The 22761-nt window shown below is 47.7% G+C and overlaps 1 protein-coding gene across 6 annotated transcripts in view; it reads left to right on the forward strand.

The window, feature by feature from the left end:
- EXOC6B (exocyst complex component 6B) overlaps positions 1 to 22761 on the forward strand; it is a 242439-nt gene that overhangs the window by 28421 nt on the left and 191257 nt on the right. For all 6 annotated transcript variants that reach the window (XM_090139927.1, XM_090139931.1, XM_031588119.2 and 3 more), the window contains 5 exons: positions 666 to 831; positions 6362 to 6409; positions 7723 to 7813; positions 7946 to 7991; positions 11126 to 11330. In XM_090139927.1, coding sequence (XP_089996053.1) covers positions 666 to 831; positions 6362 to 6409; positions 7723 to 7813; positions 7946 to 7991; positions 11126 to 11330 — 556 coding nt within the window. The remainder of the gene's footprint in view (positions 1 to 665; positions 832 to 6361; positions 6410 to 7722; positions 7814 to 7945; positions 7992 to 11125; positions 11331 to 22761) is intronic.

Below are 22761 nucleotides of genomic sequence, written 5' to 3' on the forward strand. Positions count from 1 at the left end.
AAACTGCATATGTTCAATGTGTTCAAACTTGTGTGTGGGTCACCTTCTCGTATCTTCTGAGCTTCTGGTTCCATCACTATGAGAAACGCATTGAGGTTCTGGAGTGTGTGCAGAGAAGAGCAATGGAGCTGTGAGGGGTCTGGAGCACAGCTCTTACGGAGAGCAGCTGAGGGAATGGGATGGCTCAGTCTGGAGGAGGCCCAGGTAGACCTTGTAGCCCCTAACAGATGTTAGTTTGCCTTTTGCACATGAGTTGTCATCTCCACTCTTTATGTTTGTGGCCATGCATTTTGAGCACCCTGAGCTCCACTGCTGTGGGGCAGCACTAGATGGCACTCTGTCTCCAGCTTTCACCTTTCACCAGCAGAGCTCTGCTAATATGCAAGGAATAGCAGAGTACCGTGGTGGCACGTGTAGTTTTAGGAAGCTGTGTCTCTTTTTGCCTTTATTCCAAAGCAGAATTGTGCTTTGGCTTAAGCTTTAAGCTTAGGGATAGGAAGGGGAATGAGATTTGGCAGCTGTAGAGCTGATACTTTTCCTTTGTAGCTTCCCTCTCCCCTTTAATAATTTTTTTTTTTTTTTTTACAGACTGGATTCTGGCTATTTCTTGTAATGGTGCTAACAGGTTTTGGAATCCTGACTCACGGTGGCATCTTCTTTTTTAGGTCTGTTTATGATGGAGAGGAACATGGTCGTTTCATGGAAAAATTGGAAGCACGAATCAGAAACCACGATCGGGAGATTGAGAAAATGTGCAACTTCCATTACCAGGGCTTTGTGGACTCTATCACAGAGCTGCTGAAAGTTAGGGGAGAAGCCCAAAAGCTGAAGGTAAGAGAAAGCTGCTGGCCGTGGTCCAGGGCAGCTGGCTGCAGGTGGCCCTGTCTGAGCAGGAGACTTGGACAAGGCGACCTCCAGAGGTCCCTGCCAACCTTGAGTGCCCTGTGGTTGACCAACCAAACAGACATCTCCTTTTGTTCAAAGCCTCTCCCCTCTGCCTGGGAAAAACCAAACCAAACCCAACAACAATCTTAATTCTTTCTCCCTGTAATGATCGGTTAGTCATATGAAGCTCAACAATTATTTTGGCAAACTGGAATGCTGTGGTACATCAGAAGTGTGAGGAAGATTAAAGCTAGGCCTGTTCTGTGTTAGTAAACGTGTTTTTTCTGGGATACCTTCGGCCAACTTCTTAAGCTCTGCAGTCAGCAGCATGTCTGCTGTAGCACCATCCACTTTAGTGCCCCATCCTACATCAGATTCTCATTGCAGAGGGTGTTGTGTTTGAGTCAGATCTGCAAAACTGGCACGGATTGCACAGAGAGGTGGTGCTCCATCCCTGGAGACATCAGGTCAGGCTGGAGGGGCTCTGAGCACTGATGGAGCTGTGAGTGTCTCTGTTCATTGCAGGGAGTGGGAGCAGAGGGCCTTTCGAGGTCCCTCCCATCTCAGAGCGTTCTGTGGTTCTGTGAAAACAATCTGGTGCAGAGCTGACCTTAATTGTGAGTTGTCTGCATGTTGTTGACAGGTGAGATATTAATATTCAAAAAATGAACTTCAGAACATTGTGAGGTGCTGAGAGCAAGCAGGAGCAGCAGTGAGAAATAAGGGTGCTTGGAAGTAAGTACAGAAAGATTGTTTGCACAAACCCATAGCTTGGATCTCTTTCTCCAGCATCTCCAGGTGTGGTTGGTTTAACTAGAAAGTAAAATGGATAGAGCAAGGAATGGGGAAGGTAAAATGTTTACGGCTAGGAATGGGTTTTGCAAGTATTGTGGCCTCTAAAGTTGTACAAAAAGATAAGAGAAAGGGAGATTTTTACCTGTTTATTGGAAGAAATGTGTTCAGCAGTGTGTGGAAAAAGGTGTATGTAAGATTGGAGTGTATGTAAGTGGTAGGAAGGAAACTAGGCAGGTTTCTGGAGACAGAAAGGATCTACAGCTTGGTGGTGTTCCTATATGCAGTGTCCAAGTATGCTTGTGGTTTGCCTTAGAATGGGAGTATTACACAGTCTGGGGCATATAAGACATAGATAACATTGAAATAATTTGGTGAGTGTCAGAGATTGGAGAGCTTTCCTCCTTTTCCTCCAGAAGGTGGAACACAGTTGGGTGGAGTCTGTTGAGGAGATCCTTTCTGGAGGGTGCATGGGACTGCTTGCTGGGAGCTAGAGAAGATAAAGCCATGAATAAGGGAATAAAAGTCTCAGAAAAGCACATTTTCTGGAAAAGAAAAAAAAAAAACCCCAAAACATTTTAACTTCAGTGGGTTTTTTTTCCACACATTTATTTATTCATTTAAAGCATGGGCATTTCCATGCAGGTTTCTAGATATACAAGCAGCCCCGATGCCACAAATGAACATGTGCTTTCAGGATCACCTTTGTGGGGATGTTTCCTTGCATCAGAGGCACTCTTATTAGGACAAGGCCATTGGAAATACGACGAAAGAAGACTTTTTTTTTGTTTTAATTATTATTATTTTTTTTTAAGCCATTGTTTATACCCAAGAATTCCACATTGTTTGTTTGCAAGGGCTTGTTGCTGTTTCCCATTCTGCAAACAGCTGCTTTGTTGGTGGCATGCTGTGAAGTCCATCTCTACCCTCAGGATCTCTCTTGATTTCCATCACTATGTGATCTATTAAACGGCACATTGGAAAAATATACACAGAAGCCTATTGGAGAAATACTGAGCCCTCTTTGTACGGGTTTCCCCAGGGAATCATCTGTGAGTCCAGTGCTAAGAGTGAGTTTTGTTTCAGCTATTCAGTCTGCATTTGATCTCAGCCCTTTTCTCAGTAGTGCAGGTCTTTGAATGGACATCCAACGAGCTATAAAGTAAATGCCCTCCATATTGCACCTCTACTATGCATCTTAAATAGGAACCAGTACTGCCCTGTTCCTGCTTCCAGTTCACGCTCCCACTGGCTGTTGGATGCCTTATACCAGCCCAGCTCCTGCATCTCAGAGAGATTCCACTGGAAATTAAAAGATAGATTATAAACTAGAATGGTTCAGTTTGTAGATGTGACTGGAGAACAGATCTCAGAGGGAAAGGGCTGCTGACAATCTCAGCAATCCTTCTCATCTTAACCATGTTATGCTTTAGCTGTGTCACTCCTGATAGATTTCTGCCTACCCCTATCCCTACCCCTACCCTACCCCTACCCCTAACCCTCCCTCCAGGTATTTCTGCCCTTCCATCTCTGGGAAACTTAAGTTAGATGGTTAAAACCCCCTTTTATTTTTTGTTAGATCTTTTGCTTTTTGACCAGTCAAGACCAGTACATGGGTTATTCCTTCTTGTTTCTACACTAGCCTTCTTCTTCTGCCATTTGGAGGCTGTAGGAGAATTTGCTGGTCTTGGTGTAAGATCAGCAGCCCCAAGCTATCCTAGAGGGTTGTGCTTTTGATGTCTCTCAGTGCCTTTAGTGTCCTACTGTGAAGTTGACGAGGTTCTCTTTTAGTGTTTTGCTCTAACTGTGGTTTTTTAAGCTGGACCAGTCACAGCGGTTCACCACAGTGAAGTGGTGCATAGGGGTTATTTCAGGTGCTTCGTAGGGCTCTGAGGGAGGGAAGATTTAGGTTGGATGTCAGGGGGAAGTTCTTCTTTCCTATGAGAGTGGTGAGGTGCTGGAACAGCTGCCCAGAGAGGCTGTGGATGCCCCGTCCATCCCTGGAGGTGTTCAAGGCCAGGTTGGATGGGGCCCTGGGCAGCCTGGTGTGGTATGAAATGTGGAGGTTGGTGGCCGTACATGTGGTAGGGAGGTTGGAGCTTCATGATCCTTGAGGTCCCTTCCAACCCGGGCCATTCTGTGATTCTGTGATTCTCTGTTCATGCATACCAACCTGATGTAGATGCAACATCAGGTAACAGCGTAGCACAGGCTGTGTTCACTTGTGCTCACTGTGCTCACCGAGTCCTTCTTTGGAGCTGCTGTCCTGGTGTGTGCTGCTAAAAGTGCACTGGTCTCACAGTGGATTCCTATAGGGACTGAATAAATGAAGAGATGGTGATAGAAAATTAACCCTGTCCTTAGATGCATCTCCAGATTGGGAAGTTCATTGCCAGCAGGAAGGCCCACTTGACAGCCACCCCTCCCCTCGTTGGAAAGGGATGTGAACAATCCACATAGGTGGGTGCTGACACAAGATGGAGCCAGCAGAGCTCTTCAGGGTCACACGGGTGCCCTTGGCATCCATTCCCAGGATTCCTCTCCAGTGGCCTTTGCTCTTCTCTCTCATCACTCTGACACTCTCTAAATGATAGCAGAGTGATGCTTAAAGCCCGCAAACAAAAACCCTGCTCAGTACCACATGTTCCCCATAGAGATGAATGAACTAACAACTTGAGCATCCTGTGAGCCCCTCGTGTGATCCACTCGTCTCGTTCTTCACATGTGCCCACCTGTTGTCTGTCGTCCCCCCCCCCACCTTGCTGTGCATCTGTCTTAAATTATCAAATCCCTCTGTCTGAACAACTTTGGTGTGTCTACTGAGAGTCTCTATAAATAATCACCCATCTTTTTTCATTGTGTATGGATGTAGATCCTGAGAACGAAACAAAACACAGCCCCCTGCCTCCAAAAGTCCAGTGTGCCAGGGGGGGGAATGTATCTTTGCTTTAGCCAGGATCGATATGTAATTTTAATAGAAGACTCGTACAGCCTTGGCATTATTTTAGGAGCAGTTTTAAATTACCCGACATGGATTCCTTTTTCCTGGTGGGATTTGCAGGATATAAGAAAATAAAATAATCTTTTGGAAGAGATGCCATGCTCCTGCTTGTAAAATCTCAATACATCATAAAGGAAATGAGCAGTTTTTGCACAGGGCAAGCAGCCAGGAGAGCTGAAGCTACTGCAGGAGGGGGAGCGATCTGATGCAGATGCTGTGCTGGAGTGGTGTGCATGGATGTCATGAAGTGACTGCTCTTCTTGCATCGTGGCAAGCTACTAATGGCCAGCAGTAGGCACACAGGGAGGGGTGAAGGCATGCATCATCCACGTTCTGCTGGGTAATTGGAGAATGCTTGCGCTGGACACCTTCACCAGTGATGAAACCATCCTGAATTCATGGCTGCTCTGTTTTGGTGGCAGCTGAAGAGCTCTGCAGCTCTGATGCTGCAGCTGTGAAGAACTTCCACATGGAGAAGTCAAGACTATTTAGAAGCAGTGATCTATGAGGGCAGCTGGGGGAGTGGGCTTGTTCAGCCTGCAGAAGAGAAGACTGCAGGGTGATCTCATTGCAGCCTTCCAGGACCTGAAGTGAGCCTACAAACAGGAAGGGAGTCAACTCTTTGAAAGGGTAGATAACAGCAGGACAAGGGGAAATGGTTTGAAGTTGAGGGAGGGAAGATTGAGGTTGGATGCCAGGGGGAAGTTGTTTACAGAGAGAGTGGTGAGGTGCTGGAACAGCTGCTCAGAGAGGTATTCAAGGCCAGGTTGGATGGGGCCCTGGGCAGCCTGGTGTGGTATGAAATGTGAAGGTTTGTGACCCTGCCTGTGGTGGGTGGTTGAAGCTTCATGATCCTTGAGGTCCCTTCCAACCTGGGCCATTCTGTGATTTATCTGCTCCCTGGGGATGGTATTTCTACACTGTGTCCATGGGCCCCAAAACACCCCTAGGTCTGAGCTTCCACCCCCATTTCTTCCAAAAGTGAAATCATGTCTTTTAACAAAAGCAAGGAGAATTTGTAGTCTTGAATGCAGGGAGGGGAGCCTTTGGCAAGGGTCAGACCAGTGGCTGGGTGTAGGGTGACTATTTACACAAGAGCAGTTGGGATGAGCAGATAGTGCTTTCCTCTTGAAGATCCTTGAGGTCCCTTCCAACCCAAGGCATTTTATGATTCTGTGTACTCTTACTGGAAGCCAAGCTTTTCATTTGACTTGTGGGATGTTATGCTCTTGAATAGACATATATATAAAAAGCAAGTTCCCTATTGCAATTCACATTTTTGTCCAGGCTCTGTTTCTGGTTTTTGTGTATAGAATGGACAGAACTCCTCCTAACACACATGAGCTGTTTCATAAAATTGCATGATGCCAGTGGAAGCCCAACTGCAGGTACGGTAGACCTGAGCACAAGAAGAAAGCACTGAGAGATCCTACAAGGACAAGCCTGGAAATGGCAGGTTGCAATGTTAACAGCTATAAAAAAAGGATTCTGTGGGAGAAAAAAAAAGTAGTTTTGTGGCACGTTAATTTTGCAGTGAGGCACCTGAGCCTGTTTCATGCCATGCAAGAGAATGGTGTGTGAAAGGCAGCATGCTGATGTGTGTGAGCAGTTTCTTCTCATGAAAAGCTTTGTCTTGATTTACGTGTACTTGTGTTCTTTCTCTCTTCCTTACTGTCCCCACAGAACCAAGTGACGGACACCAACCGAAAGCTGCAGAGTGAAGGAAAAGAGGTGTGTGGTGCACTCACTCCGTGTTTTTTTAGCTTTTCCAGAACGTGGCAGTGCTTGGTGGTGGCAAATGTCTGAGCAGTGGTAATTGCTAAGCATGGCGTGGGTGCCCCAGCACAAGAAAGATGTGGAACTCTTGGAGAGGGTCCAGAGGAGGGCCGCTAAGATGATCAGAGGGCTGGAGCACCTCTCCTATGAGGAAAGGTTGAGGGAGCTGGAATTGTTTAGCTTGGAGAAGTATTGGCCTTCCAATACTTGAAGGGAGCATATAAACAGGAGGAGAAATGGCTGTTTACAAGGGTGGATAGTGATAGAACAAGGGGAATGGCTTTAAACTGAGACAGGGAGGTTTAGGTTGGATATTAAGAGGAAGTTTTTCACCCAGAGGGTGGTGATGCACTGGAACAGGTTGCCCAAGAAGGTTGTGGATGCCCCATCCCTGCAGGCATTCAAGGCCAGGCTGGATGTGGCTCTGGGCAGCCTGGTCTGCTGGTTGGTGACCCTGCACATAGCAGGGGGTTGGAACCGGATGAGCATTGTGGTCCTTTTCAATCCAGGCCATTCAATGATTCTATATTCTCTCCTACTACATTGCTGTGTGTCAGACCAGTGACTCCAGTGAAGCTGACAGATAAAACTGCCCTGTGGGGAGGAGGTGATGCACTTTACCAGAACCAAATAAACATACCCATTACCTTGAGTGGAGGATTCTCCTTTATGCTCCAGAAGTAGACTGGCCAAGGCTTTCACAAACTCATCCTGGCCCAGGGGTTGGGACTAGATGACCTCAAAGGGCACCTCTAACTTCAGCCATTCTGAAGTTCCATACATAGTGACTGGAGCACAGAGCTGTGGCCTTCCCCTTGGAAAGAACCAAACCAAAGAGTTCTTTGTGGTGTACAATGGCCAATCCTTGTTTTTGCCCTTATCCACATGGACGGGTTTTTCTGCTGGAGCGTTCAGAAACCGTGGTTGGGTTGGGATGTTGAGAATCCCCGAGGGCCACTTCCTGCCTTTTAGAAGAACTAGAAAGAGAAACTTGAAAAAGGATGAGATGAATAAAATGGGAAAGGGAAATCATTTGGGGAATTCACAGGACGTGCTGCGAGGCTGCTATTTGGATGGCTTTGGTTTTGCTGCTTGCTAGCTTAGAAATGAGCCAAGGGAATGCTGCTGCTGTGTGATGAAGGACGCAGGGCTCAGGAGCTCCTCAGGGCAGGCTCAGTTGTCCTGCTGCTGTTTGGATGTTCATTTATATCCTCTCTCTGTCTGCTTGCTGTTTTCAGTGAGACTTTTTTCTTTTTCCTTTTCCAAAGCTGATAATAGCAATGGAAGAGCTGAAGCAATGCCGATTGCAGCAGAGGAACATTTCAGCAACTGTTGATAAGTTAACGCTGTGTCTTCCCGGTGAGGAGCCCAAAATTGGTCTTTATTTGTTCAGCTGTTGATTTGAATGCACGTCTCTTTGCTCTGTGTTTCTGTCTCAATACTTCTGTGTTTTTTTTTTTTGTTTTTTTTTTTTTGTGTTTCTCTTTCCAGTTCTGGAGATGTACAGCAAACTGCGAGAGCAAATGAAATCGAAAAGGTAAATTTTGCATAGCAAAAGTTTTAGTGGAGGGGCTGAAAAGTGTCCATTTGGTGCTGCTTGAATTCAACAAAAAGCTTCTCAATACTCAGCAATTCCACGTCAGCGATGCCATGTTAACAGATCTGATTTCTGCTGGTGTCTTTGTGGCTCAGCCTCCCGTGGTGCAGACCAGAACTCGTTTCGTTCGTTAGGCTTTCTGATGAAGATGGATCTTTGCTGTTCCTTTTCTTTTTGCCTGTGGAAGCTTGCCTTTGGGATGGGCATCCCAAATCAGTGCATGGCTCTGTACTTCTACATTCTTAACAAAGTGGTGTGCTGGGGGTACCAGAATACAGAACTGATCTAATCTGAAAGAACCCAGTGAATGTGAACAGGAAGCAGAGAGCTGAGAAATGCTGAGCGGGGCAGTAGGAGAAGGTGGTGAGAAGGCACCCGGCTTACTTTGTGCTAGAAGTCATCGCTCAGAAGAGTGAGCTGAACTGAAAGGACTCTGTGGCTCAGAACTCATGAACTATAAATCCAATTTTTTTTTCACCCCACATCTGTTGTGATGCTGAGGAATTACAGCCCAGGCATGGCCGGGCTCCTGGGGGCTAGTTTGTTTGGGCAGCACGGGATTTTGGAGGCCCTGGGGGGTGGCAGACTGGGCATAGAGCAGCTGCTGGGGCGAGGGTAGTGGAAAACGTGCTGGGCTCCAGCTGAATGGCACGTGGGGAGGGCGGCTGGGTCCACTGCCTGCTCTGTGCCTGCCATCCATCATGCACACAATGCAGGAGGAGCCAGATGTTTCCAACAAGGCGATAACTAATTGGATGGGCGGAATGCTACACTTCCCCTCCTGCCTGCACTCATCTCTGTGGTCCTCGGTCCCCAGGAGCCTTGTGGGAATGGATAAGCATCAGTCCTGGAATTGGGGCTGGCTGGAGAGGTGCTGGGGAGCCTGTCAGCTGTGCACAAAGCTTGCTCTCATTCCCTGGATGGCTCAGTGCAGGGCAGGCTGCACTTTGTCCAACTGTTTTCATTCAGTTCATGGGAACAGCGAGGGGTTTATCCGCTGACAGATGTGGGGTGGGGAGCTGGAGCAGATCACAGCACTGTGAACTTTTGAAGGGAATCCACATGCTGCTTGGTTCCCTTGTTCTGGGTAGTGTTTCCAGGGTCTGGTTCTAAGAATTGTATCTTTTTTTTTTTTCTTCCCCTTATTGGACTGGTTCATTTTGAAACAAATAGAAGCTGAAAGCCACATTTAAGGAATATCTGAACCCTTGGCTTTTTTGCTTTTTTCTCCCTCCTTCTTTGGATTTGATGGCTTCATTCACCAAACACAGCACAACATATTAAATATTTTTGTGTCTGCACCCGGTCTCACTTATATATCATTTCATCATAGCCAGTGAGGGGTTTGGTTACTGTGTGAGCCTCAGGTTTGGGCTGCGGAGCAGTTGGGTTGGCATTCAGGCTGAACGAGCTCAGCTCTTCCAAAGTAGACAAGATGTGCTTTGATGGTTATAATGTGAGTGATTTCCAACTAGAAGAGGGGGGATTTAGATTGGATATAAGAAAAAGGTTCATTATGATAAGGGTGGGCACAGGTTACCCAGAGTGGTGGTGGGTGCCCCTGGAGGCATTCAGGTCAGGCTGGTTGGAGGCTCTGAGCACTGATGGAGCTGTGGGTGTTGCCATTCATGGCAGGCAGTGGGACTGATGGCCTGTAGAGATCTGGGTGTGCTCTGCACATCTCAGTGCTGAACTTTGCTTTGCCTCCACGTGCTCTGGGCTCTGGTTTTGGCAGGCAGTCGGGGACCCCATCAGTGCACACCCAATGTTCCCACAAGCCGTGTTTGAGCTGCTTCTGGTTCAACAAACAATGCTTAAAATACAACAAATCCCCAGTGCCTGTTTATTCCTCTGGTTTAATTTCTGGCTTTCTGTGTGCTCTGAAGTTTCCCTCCAGAGAGGATTGCATTTTATTGCAAATAGCATTTCGTATCTCACCCGAATGTAAACACTGACCGGGTTGCTGGGTTAATCCCTTTGACTTCTGATTTTCAGGCAGTTTTGGGTTAAAATAACTTCCCTTTGGAACTGCCTGAGGTTTAGGCAAGGGTGAGTATGAATGGGGATTTGAGTGTCAGGTTATTGCTGTGGCACTTAACGCGTTTCTTAGGGCTTTCAGGGTGTAAATGGAAGTGCTTGTGGCTGGGATTAACCATGGGCAGAGTAAGCTGTAGTTGCCTTCATTCACCTGAAAGGGAACCATCACCTGCTCTGGACTTAAATGTATTTTGCAGGCACTGCTAATGCTTCTGCCTGCCATTCAGGATGGCAATTTCAACATACAGTTTTAAGGTATATATCTCTGATGGTGGAGGAATAAGTCAGCAAAGCAGAAATTACAGACAGCAGCAGTCCAACAGGAGCTGGAGAAGGAGGGACCTTGTAGGAGAAGTGCCCTTTGGGCCCTTTATATGGGGTCACGTGAGGTTGTCTTCATCTCTACCTAAATCAAAGCGTATCCTGGATGGAAAGCAGTTTTTAACAGTGCTCAGCAGCATTTGAACAGCTGGAAGGAAGGTGGGGTCTGACTGCTTCTATGCACAGGAAAGAAACCTGAGAGCTCTCACATCCAAGACACTTAGAACAGAATAACAAGTCTCCATGTTAGGAGCACATATTGTCAGCCAAATGGTGTATTCCCATCTCCACCCTTCTGTCTTATGGCACCTCACTGATAGGGGTCACAGAATGCAGCAGTGTGTGCCCCATATCTCACACAGCAACACCATGGTCTGGGGGTGCTCTGGAGCCCCCTCCTTTTGGGGAGGTTGTGGGGACAGCAGGGCCCTGGTGCATGTGGGTGAGAGCTGCTGATGAGCTCAGCTGGTGCAGTACCTCATTACTCAGCTGGTCATCTGTGCATCACAGCTCTGAGCTGTGACTTTTACAGTGTGCCTCTGCTTCTCTGTTTCAAAAGGAAAAGAGTGTTTTCATGGTTATTTGAATGCAAGGATGTGCATTCCTTTCAACAGAGCTGAAATTGTTAGATCTACTGAAAATTTACACAGCTTTAAGAAGAAGTAGGGTAGAAATAGCTGTTCTTTTCCTGCATCTGCTTTGCTTGCTGTCCTCAGGCACTACCCAGCACTGAAAACCCTGGAGCACCTGGAGCACACCTACCTGCCCCAGGTGAGCCACTACCGCTTCTGCAAGGTGATGGTGGACAACATCCCAAAGCTGCGGGAGGAGATAAAGGAGGTGTCCATGTCAGACCTCAAGGATTTCCTGGAGAGCATCCGTAAGCACTCGGACAAGATTGGGGAGATGGCGATGAAGCAGGTAAGGGCTTGTTCTGTTTAGGGTAGGAGGATGGTGCTTTGTAGCCACGTTGAGTTGAGTTCTGCCTTTTTGGCACTAAGGCATTAAAGGCTTCACAATAATTTTGTTTTAAAAGGTGAAACAATGACTGTCCTGTGGTTGTTACTGGAGCTTATCTTGTGATTTTTGTACTGTTGAAAACTGGCGGTTTGTTTTCATCATCTTCTCCCATCTGCACTTTTCTGTAGGCTCCTGCTACCCCAGAGGTGCAGGCATGGTGTGTGCCTCATGGTTTGCACTTGGGGATATTTGCATTGCTGTGCCTGGTGGGAACTGGAACACTCTGAGACACCTGTGCTGATTTGACATGTGCAGAGTAATAGAAATGCATCTTCTATTGCACCTTGATTTTCGTTTTTTGTGTCTTAAGCTGATTTTCAGATATTGACAAACTCTGTGAGTTGTGCTTGCCTAGCAGTAGATAGCTGTAAAAACTGAACCTGATTAACTGAACGTGCATGTGCTTGTATTTAAGTGGAATTGCATATCCACTGATTCCTTTAATACTCAGGTTTTCCATTTTGATTTTGATTTTCTTATCAAAGCCAGAGAGCTCTGCTCATCATTTCCATTAGAACAAACTTTGTTTCTTTGCTGAAATTCAGATTGACTGGTAATGAAACAAAGTGGTACCTTTCGATCTTGATAGTGATAGGACAAGGCTTCAAACTGAGACAGGGGAGGTTTAGGTTAGATATTAGGAGGAAATTTTTCACTCAAAGGGTGGTGATGCACTGGAACAGGTTGCCCAAGGAGGTTGTGGATGCCCCATCCCTGCAGGCATTCAAGGCCAGGCTGGATGTGGCTCTGGGCAGCCTGGTCTGCTGGTTGGTGACCCTGCACATAGCAGGGAGTTGGAACTGGATGAGCATTGTGGTCCTTTTCAACCCACACCATTCTGTGATTCCTGCTTCCTCTGGCAGTAGCTGCCTGGTTGGATTTGGTGGCTTATGGGAAGCACTCTTGCCAAAACTTCTCCCAAGAAAAAAAAAATGGTGGTGTTACATTCATGGCTGGAAGTACAGGCGGTTCAGTTCACTTATAAACACTGTTCTTTCTGTAAAATTGACTAGCTGTTGCCTTGTCGTCTTCTCGATCTCTTTCTGCGTTGGGAAAACCAACTCTTAACGCCACGTAGAAGAGCTGTGAAGAACAGACTCAGAAGGGCTTGGGTTGGAAGGCGTGCATCATTCTACTCCTTCCAGTTCAACCCTTGTGTTAGCTGTTGCATTAAATGAAACTGACTTCTCTAAACCTGCAGAACCCCCCCCTTTGAGCTGGATGTCCTGCTGCAGAGCCAGACACGCATGGTGGGAGCCCCTGAGGTCATTGTGCTGAATTTACCTGGTACAATGGTTTCTGGAAAAAAGATATTTGCAAAACAAGAAACCAAAAAACAACCACCCAAACAACTTGTTCATCGTGACATCCAAACTTTGAAACAAATTATCCTTTGGTTTCTGTGGCTCTGGGTGGGAAGGAGTAAGTTTAATTTGCTTTTTGGTCCCCAATTAGTGCAGCAAATGTGCTGCTCTAAATAAATAAATAGTTATTTATATCCCATTAAGGATATTCACCAACTATAGAGGCATAAGGGGATACAGATGTGTCCTCTTCCCATGGTTCCCAGCCTTGCTCTTGTGGTGCTGGATGAGACTGGTGCTCAAACCTCATGGCACTGTGACTGTGTTTGGGAGGTTCCAGATCCTTTGGCTCAGGCAGACCCATTTTCAGAATTTCCCAGTTATTTCAAGGAGAAACAGGAGGCTGGAAATAAAAAGCCCCCAGGGTGTGCTTTCTTTCCTCCCATGGCAGCTCCTTGGCTTCATTTTCCCTGATTTTTGGCTGTTAGGCCATTTCTCTACACTTAGCCTTTTGTCTCTTGTTGCTTACCTCCACTGCTAATGTTTTCAGCTTTCCTGAAGTTCAGTATTTGTTTTTTGGCTCTAGATAGCTCTTGACCAGGGCTGTGGTCCTGCACCTGGGGAGGGCTGACTGCACACATCAACACAGGTTGGGGGCTGAGCTGCTGGAAAGGAGCTCTGTGGAGAAGGACCTGAGGGTCCTGGTGGACCAACAGTTGACCACAGGGTGACCACGAGCCAGCATTGTGCCCTGGTGCCTGAGAAGGCTAATGGGATTCTGGGGTGCATTGCACAGAGTGTATGGCCAGGAGGGTGAGGGAGATTTTCCTCCCCTCTGCTTTGCCCTGGGGAGTGCTGTGCTCTGCACATCTGGAGCACTGTGCTCAGTGCTGGGCTTCCCAGTTCCAGGCAGACTGGGAACTGCTGGGAGAGTCCAACAGAGGGCTGCAGAGCTGGTGGGGTCTGGAGCATCTCCTGAGAAGAGAAGATATTACCAATGCTTGTAAGTGGTGGAGGTGAAGTGGATAGGGTCAGACTCTTTTTGGTGATGCCCATCAACAGGATAAGGGGCATTGGGCACCAACTGGAACATACACAAAATCCATCTGAACATGAGAGAAAGCTTCTTGACTTGGAGAACACAGCTGCCCAGAGGGGTGATGGAATCTTCTTCTCTGGAGATACCCAAGCCTACCTGGACTGTATCCCGTGCTGTAAGTAACTTGGGTGAGTGCTGGACTGAGGGGTCTCCAGAGGTCACTTCCAACCCCTACAGTTCTGTGCTTCAGTTGCAAATGCAGAGCTGGAAATGATGCTGGTATTCCAGCTAAATGCTGGGCTTATTCCTGCAAAGAGCATCACGCTCTGCCTGGAGGATGAGGAGCTTTGAGGAGCAAACAGCTTTGAAAGTCTCCCATCGCGTGGGGTCACATCACGGCGTTTTGCTGAAAGCAAAGGGCAAGGCTTCCCCAGCCAACAGTACTGCCATTGCTCCTGCACTGCTGGCCATGATTGATGGTGGAGCACAGCTGGCAGGAAGCCTGGAGTGCCGGGGAACAGCAATTGGCAGCTGAATGCATTCGGTTCAAATTAGCATCATTGAAATTCTTTTCAAATTGTTTGATTTCACCAGCAGGAATGGAATCGGGGTTGATACAATGGGGGAAAGGAAATGGTGTTTTTGTAGCGTTATGAATCTGAAGCCGACGATGACAAGAGCTGAAAATTTCATTTGGTGATCGTCAGAATGATGTGTCGTGGAGCACTCGGAGTCGGAAGCGGGGACAGGGATTGCTGGCCAGCCCTGATCTTGGATGGGAAAACCAATGAGGTGTAGTCAAGTAGGACGTGCCGGGGTCAGCTATGTGCAGGAGCAACGCGTGAGAAACCTTATATCCTCTGTGGGCAGCTCTTGGGTTCTCAGTGACTCCTTTCCTCATTGTTTTCCAATCTGAGTTTAATTACCTGTGGTTCCGGGGGGATCTGCTGCATTCCAAATATTGGGCTTAGTTCCACAGTGCTCGGGCGGTTCTGCACATTTGAACTTGTTTTGGACTTTGTCCCTGTGAACCTGTGTCTGTGTTTTGCTTTTGTTGGTTTTTGAGATCTAAACCTTGGCCTTGCTGGGAACGAATTCCATCTTATGAACACTTGCTGATATTTAGTACATGGTTTTATCATCTGGCTTAATGCCTGATGATGTGGTACCAAGGGACGTGGTTTAGTGGGGATATATTGGTGGTAGGTGGATGGTTGGGCAAGATGGTCTTGGAGGTCTTTTCCAAGCTTGGTGATTCAATGAAATATGCAAGGCACTTCTGATGGTACTTCATGCAAAGTACTGATGGCAAGTAGTGAGTGCTGCTATGGAGGCCTAGAGCAACCAATCCAAAAGCCATTATTGGATGGAGCTCGTCAGGACAGCCAGAATGTCTCACATGCCTTTGGGATGGATGGAGGCAAGCCAACTTTGTATAGCCTCAGTAGGATGCACCATCAAAGCTGATGTTTAATAGGTGGTGATGTAGGGTAAGCTTCAACAGGATTAAATGCTTTCCAAAGCTCCACACACAGCCCTGGGGTCTGAGCTGAGAACTGCAGGCACTGAGGGACGCAGTGGGCATGGTGGGGTTGGCTTGGGGTTGGTTTGGGGATCTTGGAGCTCTTTTCCAATTTTGTGCTAGTTGTTCCGTGTCAGTGGTGACTGTGGGGCCCTGGTAAGACATTGAGCAACTGCTGTGTCCCTCATTGTTTTGGGTATGTCTGGATCCATGTTTAATTCTGACCTTGAGTTGCCTAGGTAGGTGATGATTGCTTTGGGGATGCAAGTTTCTTCGTACAGTTTGGTCTGTGGATGTGAAGGACTGCAGAAGGACTCAGTGTGGCTTAAGGTGGCCCTGCATGTGGCAGGGGGTTGGAGCTTGATGATCCTTAAGGTCCCTTCCAGTCCAAGCCATTCTATGATTGTACTGGAAGCACATCCAGCAGGAGCATGTGAGGATGGAGAGGAAGTGGTGGCTGAGATGGAAAGCATGGGATCGGAGGGACAGCATCCCCTGAGGCAGCTCTGCACACGGGGCTCTCCTGCTGCAAGTTGCTTTAGCACAAGCCAGAATTCTTTGGGCATTTGATCACTTTCTGTGGGACGATGGTGATAAGTGGAGACGTGGCATGTGACAGCTGCAGCCTCATTGGGAAATCCTGTCCCTGTTCTTCACTTTAAATGCAAACACATGAGCACCACCCCAAGCCACATGAGCTGAGTGGGTCCCTCTGCTGCAGAGGACAGAAGGGCATTTTGTTGCCTTCCCCCCCAAAAAAAAAAACCAAGCAGTTTGTGTTGTGTTCTTAATTATCCCCATCTCTGAAATTTGGTAACTTTGTGTCATCTTCTGCAGTGTGTGTGGAAATTATTTTTGCTTTGTGAGCATGTTTTAAAGTCAGCTAAATCTCACTGTGTTCCTGCGGATGCGCTGTGCAGGAAGTGACCTTTGAGTGTTTGTCAGTGCTCTCCAAAGGTCCTGTGTGTGCCTGGTTCCAAACCCAGCACCTGTTTCCACATAGGCCTGATCCCCCCCAAGGTCCCTGTGGTGTGCAGAAGATCTCTGCATTCATTCATTCATTGTATTAATAACGCTCCTCTGGACCCTCCCCAACATCTCCCAGTCTGTATTGTATTGGGGGCCCCAGTACAGAAAGGGAGCTGTTGGAGAGGGTCCAGAGGAGGACCACAAAGATGAGCAGAAGGCTGGAGCACCTCCCCTACGAAGACAGGCTGAGGGAGCTGGGCTTGTTCAGCATGGAAAAGAGAAGGCTGCAGGGTGACCTCATTGCAGCCTTTCAGTACCTGAAGGGAGCCTACAAAGAGGAGAGGAATCAACTCTTTGAAAGGATTGATAACAGCAGGACGAGGGGAAATGGTTTGAAGTTGAGGGAGGGCAAATTGAGGTTGGATGTCAGGGGGAAGTTCTTTACAGAGAGAGTGGTGAGGTGCTGGAACAGCTGCCCAGAGAGGCTGTGGATGCCCCGTCCATCCCTGGAGGTGTTCAAGGCCAGGTTGGATGGAGCCCTGGCAGCCTGGTCTGGTATTAAATGTGGAGGTTTGTGGCCCTGCATGTGACAGGAGTGTTGGAGCTTGATGATCCTTGAGGTCCCTTCCAACCTGGGCCATTCTGTGATTATCTGCTCCTTGGGGATGGTATTTTCACACTGTGTCCAGGGGCTCCCAATGCACCCCTAGGTCTGAGCTTCCACCCCCATTTCATCCCAAAGTGAAATCATGTCTTTTAATAAAAGCAAGGAGAATTTGTAGTCTTGAATGCAGGAAGGGGAGCCTTTGGCAAAGGTCAGGCCGGTGGCTGGGTGTAGGGTGACTATTTACACAAGAGCAGTTGGGATGAGCAGATAGTGCTTTCCCCTTCTGGGCAGGTTTGTAAGGCAGAAACTTATTTTCTAGCAAAATTCTGTAACGAGACTTTCCTAATCTTTGATACTATTGCTTGTCTAGTTGTTATATTAAAGTATTATGAAAGGAAATACGTCTTCCAGGGCTGTTTAGATTGGAAGTCTGATCTCAGCTTGCAGGTTTTGGGGAAGAGGTTCATAAAACAGCCGTAGAGGATGTAGTGGCTGAAGCAGCAGGGAAATGTGTGTTGTGCTGTGTTGGAGTAGTGATGTACGTGCTGAAAATGGTCTGTGGACGTGGCTACATCATCGAACCATAAGTTTAACTAAAGGGCAACCATACAGTGGACTGGTGTTTTGTGGGGTTGCCTATTAGACTCATTAAATGCTTGAAATCCAGAGGTGTTTCTTGAGAGCAAATGATGGTGGTAGAGTCTTGTGATGTCGTCTGATGCTGTTTTGTGGATTTTGGATGGCTTTTTCCTCTCCCTGCAGCCCTGTGAGATTCCAGAGGTGGCACTGAGCTTTGATCATTTGCCTGAGCATCTGGACAACACTCAGATATGTGGTCTGATTTTTGGATGGGCTTGCGTGGAGCCAAAAGTTGGACTAGATGATCCTCATGGGTCCCTTCCAACTTGGGATATCCTATGATAAAATAACTCTGTATCTTCCAGCTGTCACAATACGTGGTATAGTACAGAAACCAAGTGAGAGGGCAGTGCCATGCTGGGGCATAAGCATCTCATTTGTTTTGAGCTCATTAGTAGCCATCAGGATGCTGCTGCCTGGGATGAGAAGCTCTTCAGCTTTCTTTTGGATGTGTCTGGGCTCTGTGAAGGTGGTACAGTGCTTTGCTTGAGCTAACACATCATGTCAGGACTAGATTTCCAACACTGCTGGGCATTCTAGAGCCATTCCAGTCCTGGAAGCATTAATGTTGGAGAATACATCTAAAATCCCCAACCCATTCCACTTTGGCCGTTGCCCATGTCCCCAAGGGCCACATTTCCATGGTTCTTGGACACCTCAATGGGCAGTGACTCCCCCACTCCCTGGTGCCTTAGCATCACCTCTCTTTGGGAGAATCCCAGTGTCCAACCTGCCCTTCCCCTGGCATTTGGGTTGCTAGTGAGACGAAAATGTGTTTGTGGGGCTGTGTTTGTACAGCAGAGTCACAATGGCTCCATTTTCAGGGAGCAAGCCCTGTGAGTGAGGCTCCTGTGCAAATTGCAAACGGATGTGTGCAGAAATCACAGAGTGAAATCCATCAGCAGCCCAAGACTTCTTTAGTTCTGATTTCTTTTTTTTTTTTTTCTTTTTTTTCTTTTCTCTTTTTAAACACAAAGTTCTGCTGACAGGCTCAGGTCATTTAAGCCTCTCAACATATTCTTCTAATTCACATATATAGCAAATTTAGACCAGCTTTCATTTGGGGATGAGAATACACCTAACTTACCCCAGGACTGATTCTGTGCCTGCCCTGGGTTGGATGGAGCAGGGATGGCTCCCACACTGTTGCATTTGTCCTTGGAGATGTTCAAGAAACATTCAGATGTTTTACTGAGGAATGTGGTTTAGTGGGAGATATTGCTGATAGGTGGATGGTTGGACTTGGATGATCTTGATCTTTGGCTCAGCAATTGCTTTAATATGGAGAAATCGCTGCTTTACTTCCTTCTGTTCCCTATAGGGCTTTGTGCTTGGATGCTCCAGGGCTGCAGGCTTGGTTGGGTCAGGAACACTAGCACAGCTCCTTGGGAGGGGAGAAAGGGAGCAAGGGGAAGGTGATCTGTGCATGAACCTCTGTTGTCTGCTTGGGGATTACTCCTCGAGGGTGGAATTTCACTCAGTGACATCCTTGACCCCTGCTAGGAGCTCTTTGGGAACTGCTTTTGAAGGAGCTGGGAGAGCCAGAGCATCTGGACAAGGCTTTCTTGTGCTTCTTGTCCTGCAGACACCCTCAGCAAAGCTACCAACCTCTGTATTCCCAATCCTCCTGGTTTCTCAGTGGCGCTGGGTGGCAGAGATGCCTTGGCAAACATGAGCAGTGCAGGTAGAGGCCGTGCTCCCCTAGGACTGCTGACATCTGGGGATGGGGAGAGTCATAGAATCACAGAATGGCTTGGGTTGAAAGGGACCTTAAATGTTATCTAGTTCCAGCTCCCTGCCTTGGGCTGATTGCCACCCAACAGATCATGGAACCTTAGAATCATTTAAGTTGAAAGGAACCTCTGAAGACCCTCTGCTCCCACTCTCTGCAATGAATTGGGGACACCCACAGCTCCATCAGGTGCTCAGAGCCCTGCAGTGGATGGGGACACCCACAGCTCCATCAGGTGCTCAGAGCCCCTTTCAGCTTGACCTGAGTGTCACCAGAGATGGGGCACCCATCACATCTCTGGGCAGTTTGTGCCTGTGTCTCACTACCCTTACTGCAGAAAACATTCTCCTTATATCCAATTGAAATCTTCCCTCTTTTAGCTTAAAACCACTTCCCCTTGTCCTGTCACTAGAAGACCATATAAAAGGTGGCTCTCCTGTTGCTAAGCACCTCTTAGGTACTGGAAGGCTTCAGGGAGACCCCAGCTCCCTCAGCCTGTCCCTATAGGAGAGATGCTCCAACCTCTGAGCATCCTCATGAGGGTCTCCTCTGGACCCTCTCCAGCAGCTCCTGGAGGAAGCACTGGGCGATGGGGTGCAAACAGCACAGCCCTCTTTGCCTTCCAGCAGCAAGTTACAGACGCTGGTACTCCATCTCCATGCTAACCTCTCTCAGTCCCTCTTAACACTGTTTGTAGTTCTGCTAACCCATAAAGCAAGCGCTCTGGGAGTTCTCCTTCCAAGCAGACAGCAGTATAAACAAACACCCCACACCGCTCTCCTCACGCTGCAGCCTGGAGGAGCCGTGTGTGCAGCTCTGACCCCGCAACCTTTCCTCTGGTTGGCAGCATGCTGGCGTTGACAGTCGGAATGGTTCAGCCAGAGTTGAAAGATAATTGCTGGAGGAGCAGCGGCCGGGATGGTATGTGTTATTCAGCAGGACCCCCTTGAGGCGAAGCTTTGAATCTGGTGCTCATTTCAAAGCATGTGTTAAACTTTACGTGATACTGATTAAAACGGAGGGCTTCGGGGTGAATTGGCAGGGCCCCACGGCCGCATCTGCCAAATGACATGCAAAGAAATGGCTCTTTGCTGAATGCTCCTCTCGGCAGGATCGGGCTCTGGAAGGGGAAAGCCTTTTCTAGGGCATTGCTCCTGCATGGTGCGCACACACAAGGCTTTGCAGGTCCTGCACGAGCCCTCTGCTCATCTGGTATTTTCATTTAAAGCCTTTTTCTTTTCAGACCCATATGGAAATAATAGTTCTCCCTCCTCCCCCCACCCCCATCGTGTCCTTCAAATTCGAGTTACCACTCAGCAGATGTAAAGAAGTGAGAGGATAACTGGAGGCAGGTACGGGGATGATGTAATAATACTGTGCTGCGGGGCTTAACTGTGCCTTAGGATTGGAAAGATGTGGCACCAAGGGCTGTGGTGAGTGGGCACGGTGGGAATGGGATCATAGAATCCTAGAATGGCCTGGGTTGAAAAGGACCACAATGATCATCCGGTTTCAACCCCCTGCTGTGTGCAGGGTCAGCAACCAGCAGACCAGGCTGCCCAGAGCCACATCCAGCCTGGCCTTGAATGCCTGCAGGGATGGGGCATCCACAGCCTCCTTGGGCAACCTGTGTTCTTGCACACCAGGCACGTTCTGGGGAGGGTTCATGATTGATGTATGCTAACTTTATTTGTTCACCCATTAAAAATAAAGACGGGAGCCTTCCTTCTTGTAGTATCTTGTGCTGCAGTGTTATTGAGGCTTAGAAGAGCTCTTTAAGCAACTCCAAAGCTGTTCCCTCTGGTGTCAGACAATAACACAGTTCAGTAGGTGCACATGTGGAGTATTCGGAGTTTGCTGGGGTTGCCAGCATTGCCAGCGCTCAGAAAGGAGCCAAGTCGGTCTTTTGTGAACCCAGAAGTAACTTTAATTCTTGTTACATGGTCGTCAGCATGTTTCCTTCCTTCTTGCATCACTGCACATGGTGGTGTAGAGAAAGAAAACAACAGAAGAGGGAAACAGTGGGGTCACCATCCCTGGAGCTGTTCCAGAACCATGGAGATGTGGCACTGAGGGCATAGTGGGGTGGGTTGGGGTTGAACTTGGGGATCTTAGAGGTCTTCTCTAACCTGAATGATTCTCTGAACATCGTTGGGTTTTGGGTTGATCAGCAGTTGGCGTGCTGTCTCCTCCCTGGGCTCACAGGGATTGTATAGATTGCCTCCAGATTTCTGCTGGGCTTGCAGAAATCACCTACGATCTGCTTGGTGACTTTGGAGGCAGTCCAGGAAAGGCAGTTTCCTTGCATTACATTGCTGATGGCTCAGTCCTGTGACCATAGAGCCCATTCCCATCTCCGTGATGCTCAAGCTGAATGATGCAAACCCTTCATCTCCAGAACAATGAACATCTGGGTACTGAGGTGTTTGGAACTGTTACCCATCGCCCCTACTCTGAGCTTGCCAGAAGTGCATCAGCAGAGAAAGGCTATAGATGGTTTTTGTTCCTTGAATTATTTTCCTTATAAAATGCTGGCAAGTGGAATGACATAAGTGAGTCATTGAAATGTTAATGGACAGATTTGTATTGAAAGGGAATTCATATCCTCTGGATCAAAGAAATTTGTTGTATATTAATTTTATGTATTTACAAGTTCAGATGTTCTCTAATGTCTTCTTCTTGCGCTGTTAGCAGTGAATGTTTTCAGTAAGCCATTATTTGTACCAAAGCTGGCAGAGACGTTTCCTGTTTGCTTTAGAGATGGTGGCATTGCCTTGAAGCCAGTTGTGCTCAGGCCGTGGGGCTGAGTTAACCCCTTAGTGTCTGACTGGGCTGCACCCACACCAGACATGTAATATCTGGGAGCTCTTGGCACAGGCTGCAAGAAATCTGGTTTCGTTCTGGAGAGCCCAACGTTTGACATGCAATTAAAAGGCTATGAGCTTTGCTAGCTCTTATAAATTTCTTTTGCAAGTGTGCCTGTTAAAGTCCAGTTTTATTAGCCACCTGTGCACGCTTTATTTTTAAATAGGGATGTTGGCCCTGTAAACCTGACTTTTTAAAATTTAATGTATCAGATGTTATTGAAGTATCTTTACAGTGCTGTGCTGTTGTTGCAGCTGCAGCTTTGATAGCTTGTATTTGCAGCTACTGCAGATCTGATTTTGTGCATGTGCTTGTATGGGGGCAAGCATGCACACACACAGAAACATGTTTTATGATATTTCCAGTGAAGCATCTACTGCAAAAGCTGGAGAGGGCCTCATGTTAGGGGCAGGAAGCTGTTCCCTGAGCTTCAGAAATGGAGTGCAAATTGAATGCGATGAGGTTGGCCTCTTCTTCTTCCAGGTAACAGCGATGGAATGAGAGGTGATGCCTCAAGCTGGACCTAAGGAGGACCAGAGTGGATGTTAGGAAACATTTGCTCTCTGAAAGAGTAATTGGGCACTGGCACAGGCTGCCCAGGGAGTGGTGGGGTCACCATCCTTGGAGATGTTCAAGGACCATGGAGATGTGGCAC

Source organism: Phasianus colchicus, chromosome 4 (genome assembly GCF_987193195.1).
Source record: "Phasianus colchicus chromosome 4, bPhaCol1.hap1.1, whole genome shotgun sequence".
Taxonomy (NCBI): domain Eukaryota; kingdom Metazoa; phylum Chordata; class Aves; order Galliformes; family Phasianidae; genus Phasianus; species Phasianus colchicus.